The sequence below is a fragment of the Balearica regulorum genome, chromosome 1, assembly GCF_011004875.1.
Source record: "Balearica regulorum gibbericeps isolate bBalReg1 chromosome 1, bBalReg1.pri, whole genome shotgun sequence".
NCBI lineage: Eukaryota > Metazoa > Chordata > Aves > Gruiformes > Gruidae > Balearica > Balearica regulorum.
In genome coordinates, this window is record NC_046184.1 from 218,573,896 (window position 1) to 218,592,481 (window position 18,586).

The 18,586-nt window shown below is 61.5% G+C and overlaps 2 protein-coding genes across 6 annotated transcripts in view; one reads left to right on the plus strand and one right to left on the minus strand.

The window, feature by feature from the left end:
* The window catches only part of STIM1 (stromal interaction molecule 1), a 98,516-nt gene extending 87,808 nt beyond the window's left edge, over window positions 1-10,708 (plus strand). For 4 of the 5 annotated variants that reach the window (XM_075742736.1, XM_075742737.1, XM_075742740.1 and 1 more), the window contains one exon: window positions 8,051-9,017. In XM_075742736.1, the coding sequence (XP_075598851.1) occupies window positions 8,051-8,600 (550 nt within the window). In that variant the 3' untranslated portion in view covers window positions 8,601-9,017. Of the gene's footprint in view, window positions 1-8,050 lie in introns of all 5 variants that reach the window. The other variant, XM_075742739.1, reaches the window with a different exon arrangement.
* A 517-nt stretch (window positions 10,709-11,225) lies between these two features.
* LOC142599986 (sodium-dependent proline transporter-like) lies at window positions 11,226-18,228 on the minus strand. The gene is made up of 14 exons (XM_075742786.1): window positions 17,941-18,228; window positions 16,202-16,333; window positions 15,793-15,941; window positions 15,517-15,566; window positions 15,168-15,306; window positions 14,955-15,089; window positions 14,741-14,844; window positions 14,437-14,561; window positions 14,138-14,250; window positions 13,681-13,815; window positions 13,371-13,470; window positions 12,784-12,902; window positions 12,344-12,517; window positions 11,226-12,081 (listed from the first exon to the last, which is right to left on the minus strand). The coding sequence occupies exons 1-14, from the start codon at window positions 18,131-18,133 to the stop codon at window positions 11,956-11,958; spliced, it is 1,794 nt and encodes a 597-aa protein (XP_075598901.1). The 5' UTR covers window positions 18,134-18,228; the 3' UTR covers window positions 11,226-11,955.
* Window positions 18,229-18,586: the final 358 nt, after the last annotated feature.

Genomic DNA, 18,586 nt, shown 5'->3' on the forward strand with positions numbered 1-18,586 from the left:
CCGGGGTGCTGCGAGGGGCCCTCCGGCAGCCGTCCGAGCCCCTACACGTTCCGCACCCCCAGCAGAGGATCGCGTTCCTTGGGCGGCCCTGGGGGGTTTTCTTCCGAATGAGGTCCACAGGCAGCAGTCGTTGGAGGTCCTGGCCCCACGCAGGTCGTGGATGAGTGCTGTTTGAGCCCGCGGCCATTCGGATGCTGGTTTAAACCCTCGGCTAAGGGGCGAGTGGGCCGTGCGGTTGCACGGTCTCTAGTTCGGGGCCGTCGCTGGCGCTCGGTGCAGAGCAGGCGGTGGAAGGGCTGTGCTGGGGAGTCCCGTCCTGCCCTGCCAGGGAGCTGCCTGTGACTGTGGCTGAGTCACTGCATCTCTCTGTTCTGCGCTTCCTCCTCGGTAGAATTAAAAATAGTCTCCTTATCCCCAGTGGTAGGGAACAGATTTCTGGGAAAAGGCTGCACGTCTCTGGGTGCGGAAGGCGACAGGGGCAATGTCCTTTCACGTTTATGTATCCAGGCAGGACGACATTCCAAGTCGCCACATCTTCATTCGTGTGTAGCATTATCCCTTTATCTGTGGGTACCTCTGCCCTTAGGCGCAGGTTCTCTCCTGCCATCACTTGCCCAGTCTCTGTTTCGGATGTCTCACCCCTCGCTGAGTTGCGTGCCCGGAGCCGGGCTGCTGGCGGGACCAGGGCACCGCTGAGCCCAGGCTGCGAGGAGCCCCAGCAGCCCCAGGCAGGTGATGGATTCTGCAGTATTGGCAGGGGAAATGGCTGCACCTGCTCCACAATGGGCGATTAAAGAGCAACATCTCAGTTAATTCCGTAATGTTTGTTTGGGGATTACAAGAAGCAGCATAATTAATATTTAGATTAATTACTGCTGATTTGAGTTCAGTTGCAGCTGTCCCGGTTTGACTGATAAAAGCTGGGAATGCTTCTGGTAACATCGCGCAGTCCCTGCTTACCATCGACCTTCCTGTCTCGGCAGAAAGCAGGGCTCGTCCTGGGAGCTCGAAGGCTGATGTACTCTTTCAAAAATAGCTGTATAAACATGATTTTTTTTTCAGCTGAGGCCTGTGATACACTTAATTGCTGACCAGGGTAAAGTCTTGATCCTGCAGACTCCCCTGAGAGTGGCAGAGGAAACGCGGTGTGACTTTGGGATCCCAATTAGAAAAGGCAATGGTGCTGAGAGGTGGTTAGGAGAGAGTAACTGGGGTCGTCTTATTCCCCATGGGCACTTAGTAGCTCATCAGAACCTAAGTGGTCCCGGTTCAGTGGAAGGTAGGATGGCTTTCTCCCTGTTCCCATGGCAAAGACTACCTGTTGATGCAGGATAATTGATTTAGCAATGGAATTTGGCAGAGTAAGAACTTGCCACCTAAGATTTGCTTCAGCTACACAATAGCAGACGACTCCAAAATCCATGCTCATCCATTCTTTGTTCATTTCAGAAAACAGAAATGAAGAATTGGGTGCCCAAATGTGTTCTTAATTTGTTGCTTTTAATTTTTTGTCAAACTGCATCATTAGCAGATCCTGCTTAGATGCATCTCTTCAGAAATACTGCCACGAAGGCATGCCACAGCACAAGCCAACGTATTGCTCTTTCTCTTTTATATAACCAGCCTTGGAGGCCTTTATGTACATCCCTCGAGCTCCACAGCCTCCCAAAGAGGCAAGCAGAACAGATGGGGAAGCTGAGGCTGAGAAAGGCCTTCCAGGGAGTCATTGCCAAGGACGAAAACGGAACCCAAAAAATTCCTGGCTCCCTTGGTAGGAGGAGAGTGCTACCCTGAGTGCTTTGGGCTGCTGGATCGCTTTAGCCTCTCTCGTATCCAGCAGATGCCAATGTTGGCAAGACCTCACGAGAAATCGTCTCAAACGAGCCGTTCCCCCAGAGAAAGGCTCGGGGATCGCTCCTCTCCGTGCAAGCTGTGTACGGTGCTAAAGTCTGCTGGGGGTTTACCTGGTAGGGACCTTCTCTCCGGGCAAGGCCAGCGCGTGGCCGGTGAATTGCTTTCATCAACTCCTCACTGTTTGCTTCTCTTTTGCAATTGGCTTCAGAGGATCCGGTGCAAATAAGGTCAGAGCTGTTCTGATTTTGAAGGCTGATGTGTGGGGGTTTTTTTAATGTTAACGAAGGGGACAGGGTGTCCCTGGGGGGGAGAGGGGTTGGAGGCTGCTGTGTGCACAGAGGTTTCTGCTGCCAGTGCCTGCTTCAAGTGGTACCCGTGGATAAACCTGGTGGAGATGGGAGTGTAGGACCAGACCCCCCCGCTGGTGGCCCTTTTCCAACGGGGAAGGGAGTTGGCAGCCATAGCAAAAGGAGAGTGTCAGTAATCCCGTGAAAAGAGTAAATCACAGCCCTTGCAGAATCAAAGGGGAGAAATTGCTGTTGGATTTGCACTGTAGAGGCTGTTCCTAAGCCTCTGACTGTGCCTCGCTGAGCACAGCGGAGGAACTAAGCCGTGCAGCAAATCTGACTGCCTTAGGGGAAGCTTTTGCTGCCCCGGTGCCGCATCCTCGCCAGGTATATAACGTATAGCCTTGCAGCTATGGGTAGAGCTCGTGGTACAGGCAGCAAGGTCTGTTTGAGGCTGGTAGACCAAGCCCTGCTTTAGTGTCAGACGCCCTTGAGCTGCTCCTAAGCTTTCCTAGAGCCTGTGTCCTGGACTGTACAGACAGCAGGAGCCCGCCCAGAGAGCTTGTTCAATGGGCTGCAGACTTGAGGAAAAATAAATATTTATTCCAGATCATCCTCCTGCCCTCTCTCCTCTTTCTCCACCACTACCAGCCTTCCTTTACTCCATGCCTTGCTCTCTGCTTCTTTTGTTTGCAAAGTCAGTCCATTCCCATTTTCTCACCCTCTCTCATTCACCGCGGTCGGTTCGGATTCCTGGAGTGGCGAGGCGGGAAGCGCAAGTGAAAGCGGATAAAAGAGCGGCAGCAGCGCACGCGTCCTGCCTTCACCTAGGTGACCGCTGTTGGCTTCGGTGTGCCCAGCGACATCAAAAAGCAGCAGGGAATGCTGCAGCAGTGCGTTTCAGATTGAGGAACACGTGGTCTTAAGTGAGGCTCTCAGGTATTTTCACGTTCAGTTGGTGGTCTGCGGGTTTCAGGAGGGATGAGCGTTCGGTAGTGCCTGCTGCACCGCAGAAGCGCTTTCTCTGAAGGCACCTTCCCGTGATACCATCGAGGCTGGCTGTGCCCAGGGCCAGCAGTTCCTCTGAAGATGAGCTGTACCGATTCAGGAGCATAAGTCACATGAAAATTAGCAGAATATGTGCTACCCCTTTTTGGCTGAGCCTCACCCAAGATGACCGGCAGTATCCTGGCAATGTTCTCTCCTCCCTTCTTGTCCCAGCCCAGGGCTCGGGAGCATCCCCTCCTCCTTGCTCTCTCTGGCAAAGCCAGCGTGCATCCCAGCGATTCGTGTCCCTGTGACGCACACCTGCCCTGTCGGGCGCTTACCCTTGGGAACCGCCAGAAGGATCATTTTGGGCTGTAGAAAGCCCCAGCAAAAGTTTCCAGCTGCTGGTGTTCGGTTCTGAAAATCAGCCCCAGCCCTTGGGTGCCCCAGCGGGGACGCAGGAGGTCCCTCTCTGCACGTCCTGGTCCATCGGCTGTTGGGGTAGGTTAATGGCCCAGCCAGTCCTTTGGGTCGTCCCCTGCTGCTGCCCGGCATGGTGAGCGCTCTGCCATGTGCCGGCACGGCACGCCTGCGTCTCGGCTGCCGTGGGTTGAACTGCAGCTTCACAGAGCGGTGTGGGGGCTGCTGCTGCTCAGGGTCTTCTCTGCTGCCCACCGCTGATGTGCCACTCGGCGTGCTGGTGTCGGCAGTCACCGTGTCTTGCCTCTACCCTTCGGGAATATGTTCTGAGTTCCAGCTGGATAGGTTATGGATAAAATGGGTTAGCTTAGCACCACTGGGATATTGGAAGAGTGTGCTTGTAGGCTCTTTCCCATCATCAGCTCCTGCAGTTCCCCTCTGGACAGCAAGTCAGTGAGCCCAGAGAGAAAAAATCGTGGTCCAACAGGGTTGGACCAAGCATGGCACCCAGTGCAGTGCCGGCCATCCGCTCCGGAGCAGGACGTCCCCAGGGAACAGCAGCGACAGCCACACCTGCCATGGAGACGTGACCCACAAACCCACCACCCCCGCTGCTGCCCAGGGACCCTCTGCTGCGGTGAGAGCAGTCCCAGGAGGAGACGCGGCAGCCGTGGTACGTGCCGAGGACCTGCTCCGAGCTGTTCGCCGGCAGCGGCCAGTGCAGCGTTTTGCCTCTGTCTCCCTGGGGCGCAGGACCAGCTGTCCCAGGATCAGGTTCCCAGCATCTGCGCTCAGGGGAAGAAAATCCTCCTGGACCAGAGGATGTTTCTCTATCTGCTGTTGTCATTTTCTCCACAGGCTGCCGTAGCCGTGGGATTTGCTTTTGTCTCTTCTGGATTTAAAAACTCTGCAGGACCTGGTGAGAGAGGCTCACCGGATGGCCTCTGAGCTGATGGGCACTCGCAGATCTTATCAGGAAGAAAACTCACCTTCTTCACAAATAAGGGGTTTTTTGAAGTCACCTCAGTTTAAAAAATTATTTTTTGCTGTGTTTGCTATTATCTCAGGTTTTCTTAAAAATATTTCTTTCCACTGACACCCACCCAGATACCTTTGTGATTACGGCAGCCAGTAGAGAGATTGGGTTGATTTTTACCAGAAAAGAATATTCTTTCTTGGAGTTATAACCTTGAATTTCAAACGAACGGGTGTTGCTGTCTAAACCTGCCTTCTCTACCATGGCGCACTGCATCCGCAACGCTCAGCCACTCCGTCGGGTGAACTTCAGCAGCGGGTGCTCTGCTCTGGCGCAGTGGTCCTTAGGGAGGAGCTCCCCGGGGAAGCGGCGATCCGGCCGACCACAGTGGCACGCCAGCCTGGCGGGATCAGCTGGAATGAGTCCTGCCTGCCCATAGTCCCGGCTCAGATCAGCAGCGTTTCCAGACCAAGGGTTTGCCCCACTGCCTGTCCCGTGCTGCCTCACCCGTGTGCCCGTACGGTGGTGGCCGAGCAGAGCCTGGGTGGAGCCTTTTCCCCTGAACTCAGCTCTGCAGGCAGTGGGGATGGGCAGCTCGGAAGATGCAGCTTCTGCAGCAGCATCACTCCCTCTCCTCAATGTGCTGGGACCGAGCGCTGGTGGGGGGATGTGCTGGCCACTGCCTCCCCTTGCTCAGCGTCGGTCTGTAGGGCTGGTGCCAAAGCCTGCTTTGTTTTCCTGGAAAGGGGGCACTTTCCAGCTATTTGTGGAGGAAATAAACCTCTGACAGCGCCTGTTCAGCACCGACTGGCCACGCAGCGCCTCTCTTGACAGCAGCTCAGCACACGCACGCGATGGCTTCTGCCAGCCTTTCTCGAGAGAGGTGACACAACGAGTGGCCTGGCAGAAATTCCCCCTTCACAGGTGTGTTAGGCACCGACACGGACCAGAAATGTTCAGGAGGAGCACGAGGCTCCGAACTTCCTAAAGGAAAGGGGTTGGGTGGTTGTGACTGCAGTGACGTCTGTCTGCTGCATTTACTAGCAGCAGCCTGAGGTCTGGAGCCCCCCGCTGTTCACCTTCTGGAAGATGGCTCTCAAATCCTCCCACGTTCAGCCTCATCGTGTTTTATTGATGCTGCTGTTCCCGAAGCTGACTGCCCGTGACCCGGCTCCAGTTATCCCAGTGAAAGCTGTGGGCCACGAGCTGTGACCGTGACCTTCTGCAGAGCTGCAGGATCTGCTGGTGGCACTGGGGAATCGGGAGCTCCCGTGGCTCCGTACGGTGTGTGTCAGCGCAGTTGTCTCCCTTGGATGGCCTCCAAGATGCTCACTCGGAATAGCTGGGGATTTCACACCATCCAAATTGTTCGGTTCCTGTTCCCCCCTGCCTGCTGCTAACCTTGAGGATGCGGCTCTCCGTCGCTCAGCTGTCAGATGGGCTCACTTGTGTGTGTGGGAAAGGCAGGGACTGTTCCAGCAACGCCTGGGGCTGTTTTCTTCTTGTTCACATGAGAGGTGAGACAGGCTCCACAGCCAGGCTCTCACAGCGGATCCTGGGCTGTATCCTACCCATCCACGAGGGTTTTTAATACCCCTTTCCACCATACGTTCTGACAGAGCTGTTAAACAAAGGCCCGAGTTTATTGAGGGGGTTGTGTTAAAAAATACCTTTGTTACCATGACGGGGACAATGATCTGAGGAGAATCTTTCCTGCCTTTTACAAGCACCTGGTGCTAGTACAGTCATTCTGGGTGACTTGGTGGTCCCTTGCTGCAGTCACTTTTCCTGAAGCACCCGCCCAGTTATGCCTGGAGGTCTCCTTATGCACGAGCTCTGCACTGAGGGCATCTTCTCTCCTCCCGCCTCGCGCTCTTCCTGCCTCCAAACTCCGATGTTCTTATGCCGGTATCATAAGAAAGGAACATGGGGCTCTTTGCTGCGCTGGGCGGGTTTTGAGCAGGGCTGAGCAGGGCACAGAGACCCACGTCCTGGGGGGGGTCTGCACCAGGAGCGGCAGGGACCGAGGAACCGGTGAGCATCTCCCATCTCTTCTCACACCCTTTTGCTTCTCCTCCTCTTTGCTCCTTTCCTCTCCATCCACCTTTCCCGTTCTGTACTACCTGCTTCCAGCTGGTGCAGACCCTGAGTAAGAGGCAAGGGCTGGGTCCCCTCGCAGCCCCCCTGCCTGCCTGTGCCTGCCTGTGCCTGCCCTGTCAGGCAGGAGAGACGGCCGTGTGGCCCCCGAGCCTTGAGGCCAGTTAGCGTAGGTGGTAGCGAGAGCAGCATAGCTCGCTGTCCGGCTGCACGGGCACGCTACCAGGTTTCGGCAGGGACCGAGGGGATGTCGGGCTGGGCTGCAGCAGCGTTGCACCCATCCGGGTGATCCCGGCTGGAAGGAGTAGGCTGTGACTTTGCATTTCTCCCTTCCTCCTACCTCCCACTCTCCACTGCAAAAAGGATCTGGGAGCCCCTCGGGCTGGCGCAGCAACGCTCTCATGCCTTTTGCAGTCACAAGCGGTCACCAGGCTGGGGGCACAAACCGCTGTGCAGCAGAGGCTCTGCAGGCAGCGACCGCAGGCAGCGACTGCAGGCAGCTGCGTGTCATGCTGGGGCATGGCTTCGCACGGGAAAGCCGAACTTCTAATTCCTCCCTGCGGGATTAGAGGTTTGCACCAGCTGAGCCAGGAAAAGGGAGGAACTGGGTCCGGCGCTTTCTAACCGGCGGCTCGGAGGGGTGAGGCGGGCGGGCACGCACACACAGATGGCAGCTGAGCAAGCGCAGAGGAACCCAGAGTGCGCTGGCAGGGTTGTTTTTCAGGGGGTGGGAAGCAGCTGCCGGCTCTGAGCGGAGCCCAGCTGGGCTCGGCCATCCCTGCTGTGCCAGGTCAAGGGCCCCTGATGGCCGCTGGAGCCGCGGTCAGTGCCTTTGGAGCCCCAAGCTCAGGGCTGAGCACTTGCCTCTGCCTCGTGGCCCGGGGCCTCGGTCCCTCTGGTTCTGCCTCCATGTACCGTGCTGCCTTCGTGCTCCTCACAGCGCTGAACCCAGCAGCATTTTGGCTCGTGCGAGGTGGGTGCTAGCAGTGAGCTCACCTGCAGCCTGTGCTGGGGAGAGGGGCTGCGCTTGCAGGGGAGGCAGCGAGCAGCCCTGCCTGCCTGCCTGCCTGCGTGCCTGCCTGCAGCGGGGATCGCTTTGCCCTGTCTGCTGGGTAGTTGGCACCGGGCTGGACGATCTCCCCGTCCCCGGGGTGCCACCACAGTTGTCCCGTTGGCACACGTACGGAGGAGCAGAACCGGGGGGCGAGGTGGCAGGAGGGGGGCGGGTGTCTGCCGTGCTCCGGCTCCTTGGGGGCTCACTGCCGGCCACCAGCACAGGATGGGGCTGCCTCGAGGGGGTTCCCTGCCTGCACCGCTGGCCACTCTCAGCTGCTGCATCCGTGTGTGCAGGCGGGCTCGGGCACGCGTCTATGGGCTGCCGTGCCGGCGGTGCTAACAACCTCTCTCCCCTCCGCCCTCTCCACCCCAGAGACTTAACTCGCTGCGACTCCGACTCCTCCATCCCACACCTGAGCGACCACCAGCGTATCCCCAGCTCTGCGCCCAAGCTGCTGGCTGCCCGGCCCAACCTGCTGACCAGGTCCATCGAGGAGGCTGCCCCCGGCCACCCTGCCATCGTTGCGCCCACCCCCAACGGCGGCAGCAGGCACGTGGAAGCCTCCGCCCTGGGGGCTTTGCCGGAGCGGCTCCCCGAGAGTCCCATGGTGATGAAGAAGATGATGATGGTGAACCACGGCATGGAGAAGTCCTCCAGCCTGGGGGAGATCAGCCACCAGACAGCCGGCAAGCACAGCCACTCGGATTCCTCCCGGTCCCACAGCCCCAGCTCCACCGACCCCGACACCCCCTCCCCCATCTCTGACTGCCGGCCCAGCAGCGCCAAGAGCACCCGCATCCCGCAGCTGGCCGCCAAGAAGACCCCAGGGGACGAGGACAGCAGCCTGACGGGCGATGAGGTTGACCTCGGCCAGAGCAAGAAAAAGTTCCCCCTAAAGATCTTCAAGAAGCCCAAGAAGTAGAGAGGGAGTGGGAAGAGGAAACCCACCCAGGAGCGCGACCCGCTGGGACCGGGGGGGCGGCCGTGCATCGGGAACGCGGCGTACCCGCCTGATGCGGACCCCGCGGGCTCGGGTGCTGGCCAGCGCCTGCCGCCCTCCCCTGCGCACCCTGCCTTTCTGAGTCACCTCATCTAGCACCGGCAGCGGGAGGAGCTATTTCAACTTATTTATTTCCTGATCTCTGAGGCAAGAAAAGACGACGACCGCTCCCCCACAAGAGAACAGCCGCCCTTTCTCCCCTTCCGACTGCTGCAGTCCCTGGCTTTGCTGTGCATGGCTTCCAGTTACTCCTGCCTCTGCTCAGCCACACGGCATTTGGGTTTGGTTTCAATGTGCGGTTAGGTTTTTTATTTCTTTCTTAATAATTTTTTTTCGGTCCTTCTGCCTCTTCCAACTTTTGCACAGGCTGTACGGAAGGTCGTGGCAGTGGGACCCCACGGGTGAGCATGTGGAGCAGGGCTGGCTGCTCCCTGCTCGGCTCTCGGGGTGACTGGGTGCGAGCGTTCGGGCAAGCTGCCTCACGGACGTCGCATCGGTTCTCTCCTTGTTTCTAGGAGCCACTTTCCTATACCACAGCACCCATCGCTGCAACGGTTGGGAGGGGAAATCCCTGTTTGTGCGCTCTTGATAAGCAAGAGCAAGTAGAATGCCCTCACGAGGGAGGGCTCTGCCCGTGCTGGTACTTGTGCATCCAGGAGCTCTGCCCGCAGCCTGCCCCTGACCTGCTGCCGCGTGTGCCGGAGGCGGCTGCAGCCCGCTGGATTTCTGCGGTGGGACGGGGCTGCCCACCCAGCTGCTCTGCCCGGCTGGCCATGGCGCTGCCAAGGCTTGTGCTTGTGCCCTTTAGGCCCTTAGAGGCCTAAAGTACGGGCAGCGTCCTCCCTGCCCTGAGGCTGTGCTCGCTCCAGCCAGAGGGCAGGGTCTGCCTGGCTCTGCCAGACCGTGGACCGTGGCCCGAGCCCTGCCACCGTTCGGTGCCAGCACAGCCTGCAGCAGGTCTCGGTCTGGCCTGAACCACTGCCCAGGGCTCGGCGGCTCTCCCATCCTCGCTTGGCAGGCTGTGGGTCACATCCTGCTGCTCAGAGCCCTCATCTCGGTGTGCTTCCCCCATCGCAGCCCTGACCACTGAGGGGGAGTAACCATGGGCCAAAGTGGTGCTCCATGCCAGGGCCAAGCCGAAGCCTGGGGCTGAGCCTCACTCTGTCCCAGGGCTGAGCCTCACTCCGTCCCAGGGATGAGCCCTGCTCCCTCCAGGCGCAGCTCTGCAGCCCCTCCCCGCAGCACCCAGCACCGGGGCTGGCCAAGGAGCCCCCATCCGCCCTCCTGCATCCCTCAAGGCTGCTGCCTGGCATGATACGGCCCCCCAGAGCTCCCCCTGAGCCCGAGGTCCCTGCCCCACCGCCCCCTCCATCCCAACCCCCCGTGCTGCCGTCCGACACGTCCCTGGAGGTGGGCAGCTGCCCGCGGCTGCCCGGCTGCTTCACCTGCTGAGGGCAGAGGGGGTGCACATCTGGCAGGGGAGGAAGAGGAGGCAGGCTGAGATGCCGAAAGCCCCCCAGGGCCTTGCTTTATGCCAGAGGAATCTCTATGTGTCTGTTGACAACAGAGGAAGGCCTACGAAGGTGGTTTTTGTTTCACAGGTGGTAGGTAGACAATTACACTGTTGCTTTGAGATAAGTGAAAAATGCCTTGCAATGACTAAGTGCCTGCATTTCCCTGTGGCTGCTCCGAGGTGGCACAGGGAGGGGGGACACCGCACTCAGCCCCCAGGGTCGGGGCTGCTGCCACAGGCATCCCACCGCCACGGGCAGGGCGCGCTCGGAGCGGCTCGGCCCCCCAGGAGCAGGGCTGGTGGCGGTGGGACCCTGGGAGCGGGGGCTGCCCGGGTGGGAGCCGGGGTCCCGGCGGTGCTGCTTGTGGTGGTGGAGACCTGTCAATGCTTCTGGAGAAGGGGTTGGGGATCCACCAAACGGCAACTGTTGACGCATCTGCCAACTCTTGGTTTTTGGGGTTTTTTTTTGGTCATTTCATAAAACTTTTAAATCCAATAAAGCATGTAGTCTATTTTATGAGTGGATGTCTGCTGCTCTCTCCTTCCTGCCCTTCCCAGGCTGCAGCGTGGGGGTCCCATCTGGGGGTGGGGGCAGGGGGTTCCTCCTGCCGGTGGGGGGGGGTGAGCTCCCTGGGGACCGTGTCCCCAGCAGCCAGCCCAGCTACCCCACCATACATACCCACGTACATCACCCAGCAGAAGCACGGGGAGGGCGCAGCTGTCCCAGTGCCGGGCTGGAGATCTGCGGCCTGGCAGCACATGGGCTGCGCGCAGGGGGGGACGTGGCAGGATCAGGCCCGTCCCAAAGGAGCTGCACCCAGACCCCGCCGGGCTCCAGTGTGTCCGCGGGGCATTTGGCGCAGCCCTGCCGAGGGACACCGGCAGCCTGCGCAGCGGCAGCACCCAGCCTGGATGGTGGCATGGATCTGTCCCTGCTTGTGCTGGGTGTACGTCCAGCACGCTCACCTCCGCAGGCACCAGCACGCATGAGAACATGTGCCCAGCCTGGCCAGTAGAGCACAGCAACATCGCTCTGGAAAATGGAGCTTTATTGCAGCAGCCGCCAACGCATCGTGCGCTCGCAGCTGCCTGATGCTGCAAACACAGCCTGGAGCTCCTCCAGTCCCTCTTGCCTGCGCTGTGCTGCTCCCCGGCCTGGGATGGGCAAGCGGGGACCTGCCCGGGGCTGGGGGCTTGGAATCGGCTGCTGGGCCAGCCCAGCCCACCAGCACAGCAGTACCGGCCGTGCTGGAGCCGCTGGCCCCGAGTGCTCCCTGGGAGGCAGCCAGCAGGGCCCAGAGCCCACCCTGGGGTCAGCGTGCCATTCCCACCCCCGCGGTGGCCTCGGCCAGCCTGGCCCCTGCACAAGGCGGCTGCAGGTGGCAGAGACGCTGCCGGCAGCCTGCCCCAACAGGAGAGCGCTGGGTCAGGGCCAGGGACGCACGCAGCCACCCCAAACCCCTCCAACGAGAGGTGACAACTGCCCAGAGGCAAGCGAAGGGCTGGAGCACGGCCCGGGCAGCTGGTCCTGCTCACAGAGAGTCCCCTAGAAACACCTCTGGAGTGTGCAGAACGTTTCCCGGAACAAGAGTTAAAATACGCGCTGGGATCAGTGGGTACCATCTGCCGGGATGGGTGGCTGTGACGGCACAAGGGGAGCCACGTGCACCAGCAGCCAGCCCCTGGGCGGGTGTCCCCATCGCCGGTGGGTCCCGTCTTCCTGGGGGTCTCTGAGCGAGGTCGTGGGGTGCCCTGGGGCCAGCATCAGTCCTCGCTGCTGCCGTGGGATGGTGCAATGCTGATGGCCGACATGTACATGACATCCCTGGCCACATCCCGGGTGGCAGCGGTCCTCCAGGAGTCGAGGGGCTGGGTGGCTTTCTGGAAGCGCTGTGGGTGGGAGAGTGTGATCAGGGGCTGCCCCGAGCTCCCTGTGGGGCAGAGGGCAGTGTCGCTGCAGGAAGGGGCAGCAGTGGGCACAGACCCCACCTCTTGCCCCGGCCCTGCGGCTCCAGCCCTTCCTCTCTCTTCGGGAAGAGACAGCATCATCTCTGCTCTGTCGCTTGCCTCTCCCGCCCCGTCCCCAGCACCGGGGCAGCCCCTGCTCTGCCCCCACCCCGTCCCCATGCCCCATCCCACCCCTCACACTCACGTTGCTCAGCGTCCCCGACTCGCGGCACAGGGCCACGACGGCCCAGAGTGGGATCGGCAGGCAGGTGAGGACGCCCATGCAGATGCCCAGGCTCGTGCCCCAGGTGGGGAACTCGTAGATGTCATAGTACAGGTGCACGCTGTACGTGTCCAGGAAGGAGCAGATGAGCGTGATCTGAAGGGCAGAGCAGGCAGGAGTGATGTGATGCTGCAGCACCACCTGGCCCCAGGGGACTTGGCTGGGCTGGGCACCACAGGGACCCCCAGGGCCACCCCAAACTCCCTCCAGAAGCCACAGAGTAGCTCAGGAGGGTGTGGGGACAGGGGCAGCCCCGCTCCAAACCCAGCAGGAGCTGCCCCTCTCAGAGGGGAGGGAGAGATGGAGGGAGAGGAGCTCTTCTCCCCTCAACCTCCAGCCCCAGGTGGGTGCTCGGTGCTCACCAGCAGCAGGCAGGGCGTAAAGAAGATCCAGCACACCTTGAAGTAGTTCAGCATGTGGCTGTACCAGGCCGGGCACTGGTGGATCATGTCCATGATGTCCTGGCAGAACTGCTTCAGGCCTGCAGGCCCCCCGGGAGAGGGTCACTGCTGGGACCCTGCCCGCCCCAGAACGGCCCTGCCGGGTGCACCCACACCGGGGCACCAACGACAGCCCTGTGCCGCGGTGCTGAACATCCACCACGCTTTGGTGGATGGAGAGGAGATGACATCCCCCGAACACAGGGAAAATTGCACCTCGGCTGTGCACAGTCTCCTTGCAGGGCTGGGCAGCAGGATGGGGGTACCACCCTGCCCACCCCGCGGGGCTCCAGGCTGCCCACAGCTGCAGATGCACCCTACAGAGCCTGGCCACGGTTTGCCACGAGCCCCAGGAATGCCAACCCAGCCTTGGCAGTGTGGTAGCCAGGGGCTGTCCTGTGCCGTAAACAGCCTGCGGCAGTGCCCAGGGCCGGCAGCACCACAGCCCCGTGCTGGCTGCACCCCACCAAACCCCCCAGAGCACCCCTGGAGCCGCCCATTCCTCTCACCGTAGCAGAAGGTGATGCCCAGGCACATGGAGAGGCTGACGATGGTCCACCCAAAGCTGGTGCTGTATTTGTCAAGGAGCATGAACCAGAAGATGCCTCCCTGTCAGGCGGTGAGGGACAGGGTCAGCAGGGCTCGGGGCAGCCGGTGGCTGCGGGGCACCCCATGCCATGGCCACCATCAATGCCAGGGCCCACGCACAGCCCTCTGTCCTCCCACTGGAGGGGAGAGGAGGCCGATCCCCATCCTTCACCCTGGCATCACCCCGAGGGTGCTGGGTGTCGCTGGGTGGGGGTGCAGGGGACCCCATACCTGGGTGACCAGCAGGAGCCCCAGCAGGTAGAAGGAGGTGCAGAGAGCACCCAGCAACACTGTCTTCCTCCTCCAGTCACGCAGGGCTGGGAACCTGTCCAGGATTGCTGTGGCGATGCCCTCAATGTCCCTGAACTGAGGGATGAGGGATGTCAGTGGGGGGACGTCCTGGTCCCTGCCTCCCCCGGCCTGGGCGCAGGGCATCATCCTCACAGAGGGGACTTTGCGGGGCACTGTCCCCATGTGCCTCCCCATCCCTGCGACACCTGCGCACCTGGAGAAACCCATGCCCAGTGCCAGCCCCACGTGCATGGGGCCACGCATCCCCCACCCCAGCACCATCCTCATGCTCCTGGCCCATGCACGTCATGCCGTCTGCGTGCCTCAGACGGGGTGTACCTGGCACCCCACAGCCAGGCATGAGGCAGGACATGGGGGTGCCCGAGGTGACAATCACCAAAGTGTCCACTCCCAACGTGATGAGCATCAGGAAGAAGAGGATGAACCAGAACAGGGATCCAGGCAGCAGGGAGAGGGCTTCAGGGTATGCCACGAATGCCAGCCCAGGGCCTGTGGGGTGAGACGAAGGGAAGATATTAAGATACGTCACGGTGACATGGGTCAAGCCCAGGAAACCGGTATCCAGGCTGGATGTGATCTCAGCTGCAGCCCTGTGGCCCTGTCCCTGCACATGGCACCAGGATGTTCTCTGGCACAGTACAGCACGGCACGGGTCCCCCTTCCCCGAGCCCATACCTAAGTTGGCAATGCTGTCCACGGGGACTTGTTCTCTCCAGGCCATGTGCCCCAGCACCGAGAAGATGGCGAAGCCGGCAAAGAAGCTGGTGCAGCAGTTCCCAATGCCGATGATCAAGGTGTCCCTGTTGGGGAGAGTGTCACAGCCCCATGGCCATGGGGTGAGGATGGAGACAGGGGCATCCCGAAGGGCTATGGGGCTCAGACCTCCCCATCACCACCCTGCTCCTCACCAGCTGCAACCCGGGGCTGCCCCAAGAACCCACAGCCCCCCATACCCCTCACGCCCACGCACCCTGCTCACCGGATGACGTTGTTGTCAAACTTGTTGTAGGAGGCCATGGAGAACAGCCCCCCGAACCCAATGCTCAGGGAGTAGAGCATCTGTGAGGCCGCATCGCTCCACACCTGGGGGACAACACGACAGTGTGGGGGGCTGCAGGACTGCCCAGCCCACCTGCCCTGCACCCCCAGCTGTGGGGATCGCTGCTATCAGGGACCCCCTGACCCCGGCTTACCTGGGCGCTCTGCAGCCTGCTCCAGTCCGAGGTCAGGTAGAAGTGGATGCCATCGAGGGAGCCATCCAGCGTGGCCCCGTGGATGATGAGGATGAGTATGATCAGGTAGGGGAAGGTGGCCGTGAAGTATGCTCCCTGTGCAAGGCATGGATCAGTTCAGACCTGCTCCACCAGTGTCACAGCCCCCCTGCACTCCCCCATGCTGCCCCTCACCTTGCCCAAGTTGCGGATGCCTTTCAGCGTGCAGAGGAAGACCAGGACCCAGGCCGTCAGCAGGCACAGGGCGAGGGGCCACCGCACGGTGCCAGGGTCCCCGAGGCTGGAGCTGTGCGTCACCCCCAGCACCTGCTCGCTACAGCACGGGGTCGCGGGTCAGTGGGACATGGGATGCGAGGCACCCTCGTCACCTCCACAGTGTCCTTGCCCACCCCCCTGGCATCACTGACCGCTGCCCGCGGGGGCTCAGCCCCAGCCCCACAGGACCAGGGGAGATGGGGCCGGGCCCAGACCCCAGGCACGGGCCAAGGGAGGCACACATCGATGCTGCCACACAGGGACTTACTTCCAGAAAACCTCGCTGGCGCTCACCCAGCTGGTGCTCCCCGACGTGTTCTGCAATACAGAGTCCCAGCAGGTCACCATCACCGTCCCCGCCATCGCCACCGTCCCCACCGTCCCTCCTGGCCCTGGCCCCATCCCCAGCCTGACCCCCCTCTTCTGCTGCAGGCAAAGCTTCTCCCAAGACAAACTGCCTGCCGGGTCCTCGTGCGGCGCCTGGCCCCGCAGCATCCCACCCTGGGACCGGGCCCCGCCACGCTGCCCGCCCGGGGCCACCGACCTGGCAGAGGTCTGCGTTCCTGGGGGCATCGCAGGACCAGGGCAGGGGGCTCTGGAAGGAGGAGACCAGGTAGTAGATAGCCCAGGCGACGATGACATTGTAGTAGAGGGACACCAGGGAGGACACGATCAGCATGGCAATGCCAATGCCTGTGTGAGGAGAGGGGCTGCTGGGGGGCCAGGCAGGGGCTTGACCACATCCCGCAGACCCCTGGCCCCGGCACGGGTCCAAGGGGCCACAGAGGCAGCAGGAGACCTGCCCGGCGCTGCCCTGGGACTCGGGGTGCAGGCTGGGGCCTCACCAAGGGGGTGTCCCAGCCCCCGTGCCCACCCGCACCCCTTCCCACAGCCCAGACGGCCCCAGCGGCTGCGGGGCAGAAAGGAGAGGGGTCCTCAGCCCCCAGCCCCACCTTTCAGGAGCGGGCAGCACTTCCAGACAGTGATGGGTCCCGCAGCCCCGTACTGGCCCAGGCTCATCTCCATCAGGAAGAGGGGCAGCCCCATGATGAGCAGCATGATGAAGTAGGGGATGAGGAAGACACCTGGGAGGAGAGGAGCAGTGAGCTGGGGGGATGGCTGGCACCAGTCTGGGCTCCCCAAAGGACAGATGTCAGTTGGTTGGACTTGTGCGGAGACACGTGTCCTGGCAGGATGCAGCGAAGCAGGGAAAGCTCCTGGGGGCTGCTGGCTCCATCCTGGGGGCCATCCCCAGCAGACGAGTTCCCCGTGAGCCCCACAGCGGGGGCCGGAGCTGGGAGCTGGTGGGATCCCACTGGCCCTGGCTTGGGGTGGGTGGTGGGACCAGCGCTGGGGTGCAGCCAGGGATGCTGCACTGGTGCTCAGGGCCGTGGGATGCTCAGGGCCGTAAGATGTGCCCACAGCAGATCCCCGTGTTTCCCCTGGCGATACACTGACACCTCCATCTTTACACAGCTTGTCCCACCAGCAGCCTTCTCTGCAGGAGAAATCCTGCTCCTTGCAGCCTCAGCCAGGCCAAATTAGTGCTGGAAAAGGGACATTTTCCAGGGGAGAAATCACTGTTTCCCAGCTGGCAGCCAACTGCAGCCTGAGCCCATCCTCTCCTGCTCACAAAGCTCCGGTGCAGTGATCTCCGTTTCCCACAGCAGAGCAGCTCACCAGCCAGGTCTGTATTCAAACCCTGGTCCTCTGCAGTCTGGCTGACAGACCAGATGTGGGGCTGCCTGCTCGTTAGCCCAGCACTCATTAGCGCAGAACTGGGGGAGCGTGCTGCCTCCACATCTGCTGTGCACCCTGCCAGGGAATCACCATCCAGCTCTGGCAGAGGTTAGTGTGGCTCAGCCTGGGGAGGAGGGGACCACCATGGGTTTAAAGCCCCACTGGGACATCGGGAGCTCCTGCGTGGCTGTTGGCAGAGGCTGGGAGCGAGGGGTGATGGTGCCACGGTCCCACTGGCTCCCTGGAGGCATCGTGCATGGGGGCGGGGGGGTGGGGGTGGCACAGGGATCGGCTTCCTCGTCCCCCATGGGTGCCACGGGCAGCGTGGGCCCTTCACGGCCAGCTGGGCAGCAGTGACATCCAGTGGCGAGCACACCGATCACAGCACCCGGCCGAAGGACATGGGGATCGAGGGGCTGCAATGCGATGTACCCCGCAAGGCTCCCGCAGCACTGCCCATCTCCTGCCCGTCCCGTCCTGGAGGGAGCACCCGGCTTTGGGCATGCGTGTCCCTCTGAAGTGCAGGCAGCCCTGCCCGCAAGCAGCCGTGCTGTAGAGAGGGCCTGGGGAGCGAGGGGCGAGTGATGGGTGGTGGGAGCACCGGGAGCGGGAGGCTCGGGGTGTCCTGCACGCCCACAGTCACTGCAGCACAGGAAAAGTCTGGTGTCCTCCACAGCCGTGCCAAAGGCGGCCGTGATAGGGGAGACTGTGGTGGGTGGGGATGGCTGCATCTGTGTCCCCAGACCCCGGATTAAAGTGGTGGTGTCCAGGTGGGCAACACAAGACCCCGACTCCCGCCAGCACCCATGTTTGCTGTCCTGGAGAGCACAGCCCCCGTGCACCGTCACGCTGGCCCTCCCCAGCCCCCCCATGCTCTGGACTCCATCCCAGAGAAGCGAGCAGTGCCCGCGTGCTCGGGGAAGGGAGCTGTGTGCCCGCAGCAGACACTCACCTCCTCCGTTGCGGTAACACAGGTAGGGAAAGCGCCAGAAGTTGCTCAGCCCCACGCAGTAGCCCAGGCAGGACACCAGGAACTCACACTTGCCGGCCCAGGTCTCCCGGCGCGGGCTGGGCTCCAGAACCTCAGGCTGGGGCTGGGCTCCTGGACAGGGCTGGCTGGTGGGGGTGGTGGTCGGACCCTCCATCTGGAAGGTGTTGACCTGCGGAGGGGAGCAAAGCGTCAGGAACCGCTGGCCGCAGCTTGCAAACCCCGCAGGGCTCCTGGGCAGGGCTGGGCACGGCCAAGCTCTCCCTGAAGAAGCATCTGGTTGCCAAAGGGGTTTTGGGGCTTGCCCCGTGTAAGGCTCTGATAACAAGTGAGTGTCACAAACAGTCGTCTTGGGCGAGAGAGTGTCGACCAAGAACAGAACTGCGGAGGCAAGATACCGTCTTGTGAGCCCATCGCCCTGTTCCTGAAACATGCAGGCAACACCATCTATCTCCTGTGCCTGCGTGCCCGTGAGGGGTCATTGCTCGGTCCGCTCCAAAAGCAGGGGACAGTGAGCCCCCCAACACCCCCACAACCCACCGACTCATGTCTAGAGCATTCCTGAGCATTCCTGAGCACATGCTGTGCCTGCTCAGTGGTGACGAACCCC

Excerpts from the sequence above, each read along its gene's own strand:
- LOC142599986 (XM_075742786.1), bottom strand. The coding sequence starts at position 18,133 with ATGGAGGGTCCGACCACCACCCCCACCAGCCAGCCCTGTCCAGGAGCC. Across the intron at positions 13,816-14,137 it reads CGTTGGGAGTGGACACTTTG|TTCAGGGACATTGAGGGCAT; the intron begins GTGATTGTCACC and ends CTCATCCCTCAG. Across the intron at positions 12,082-12,343 it reads AGTCGGGGACGCTGAGCAAC|CGCTTCCAGAAAGCCACCCA; the intron begins GTGAGTGTGAGG and ends TCCCACCCACAG.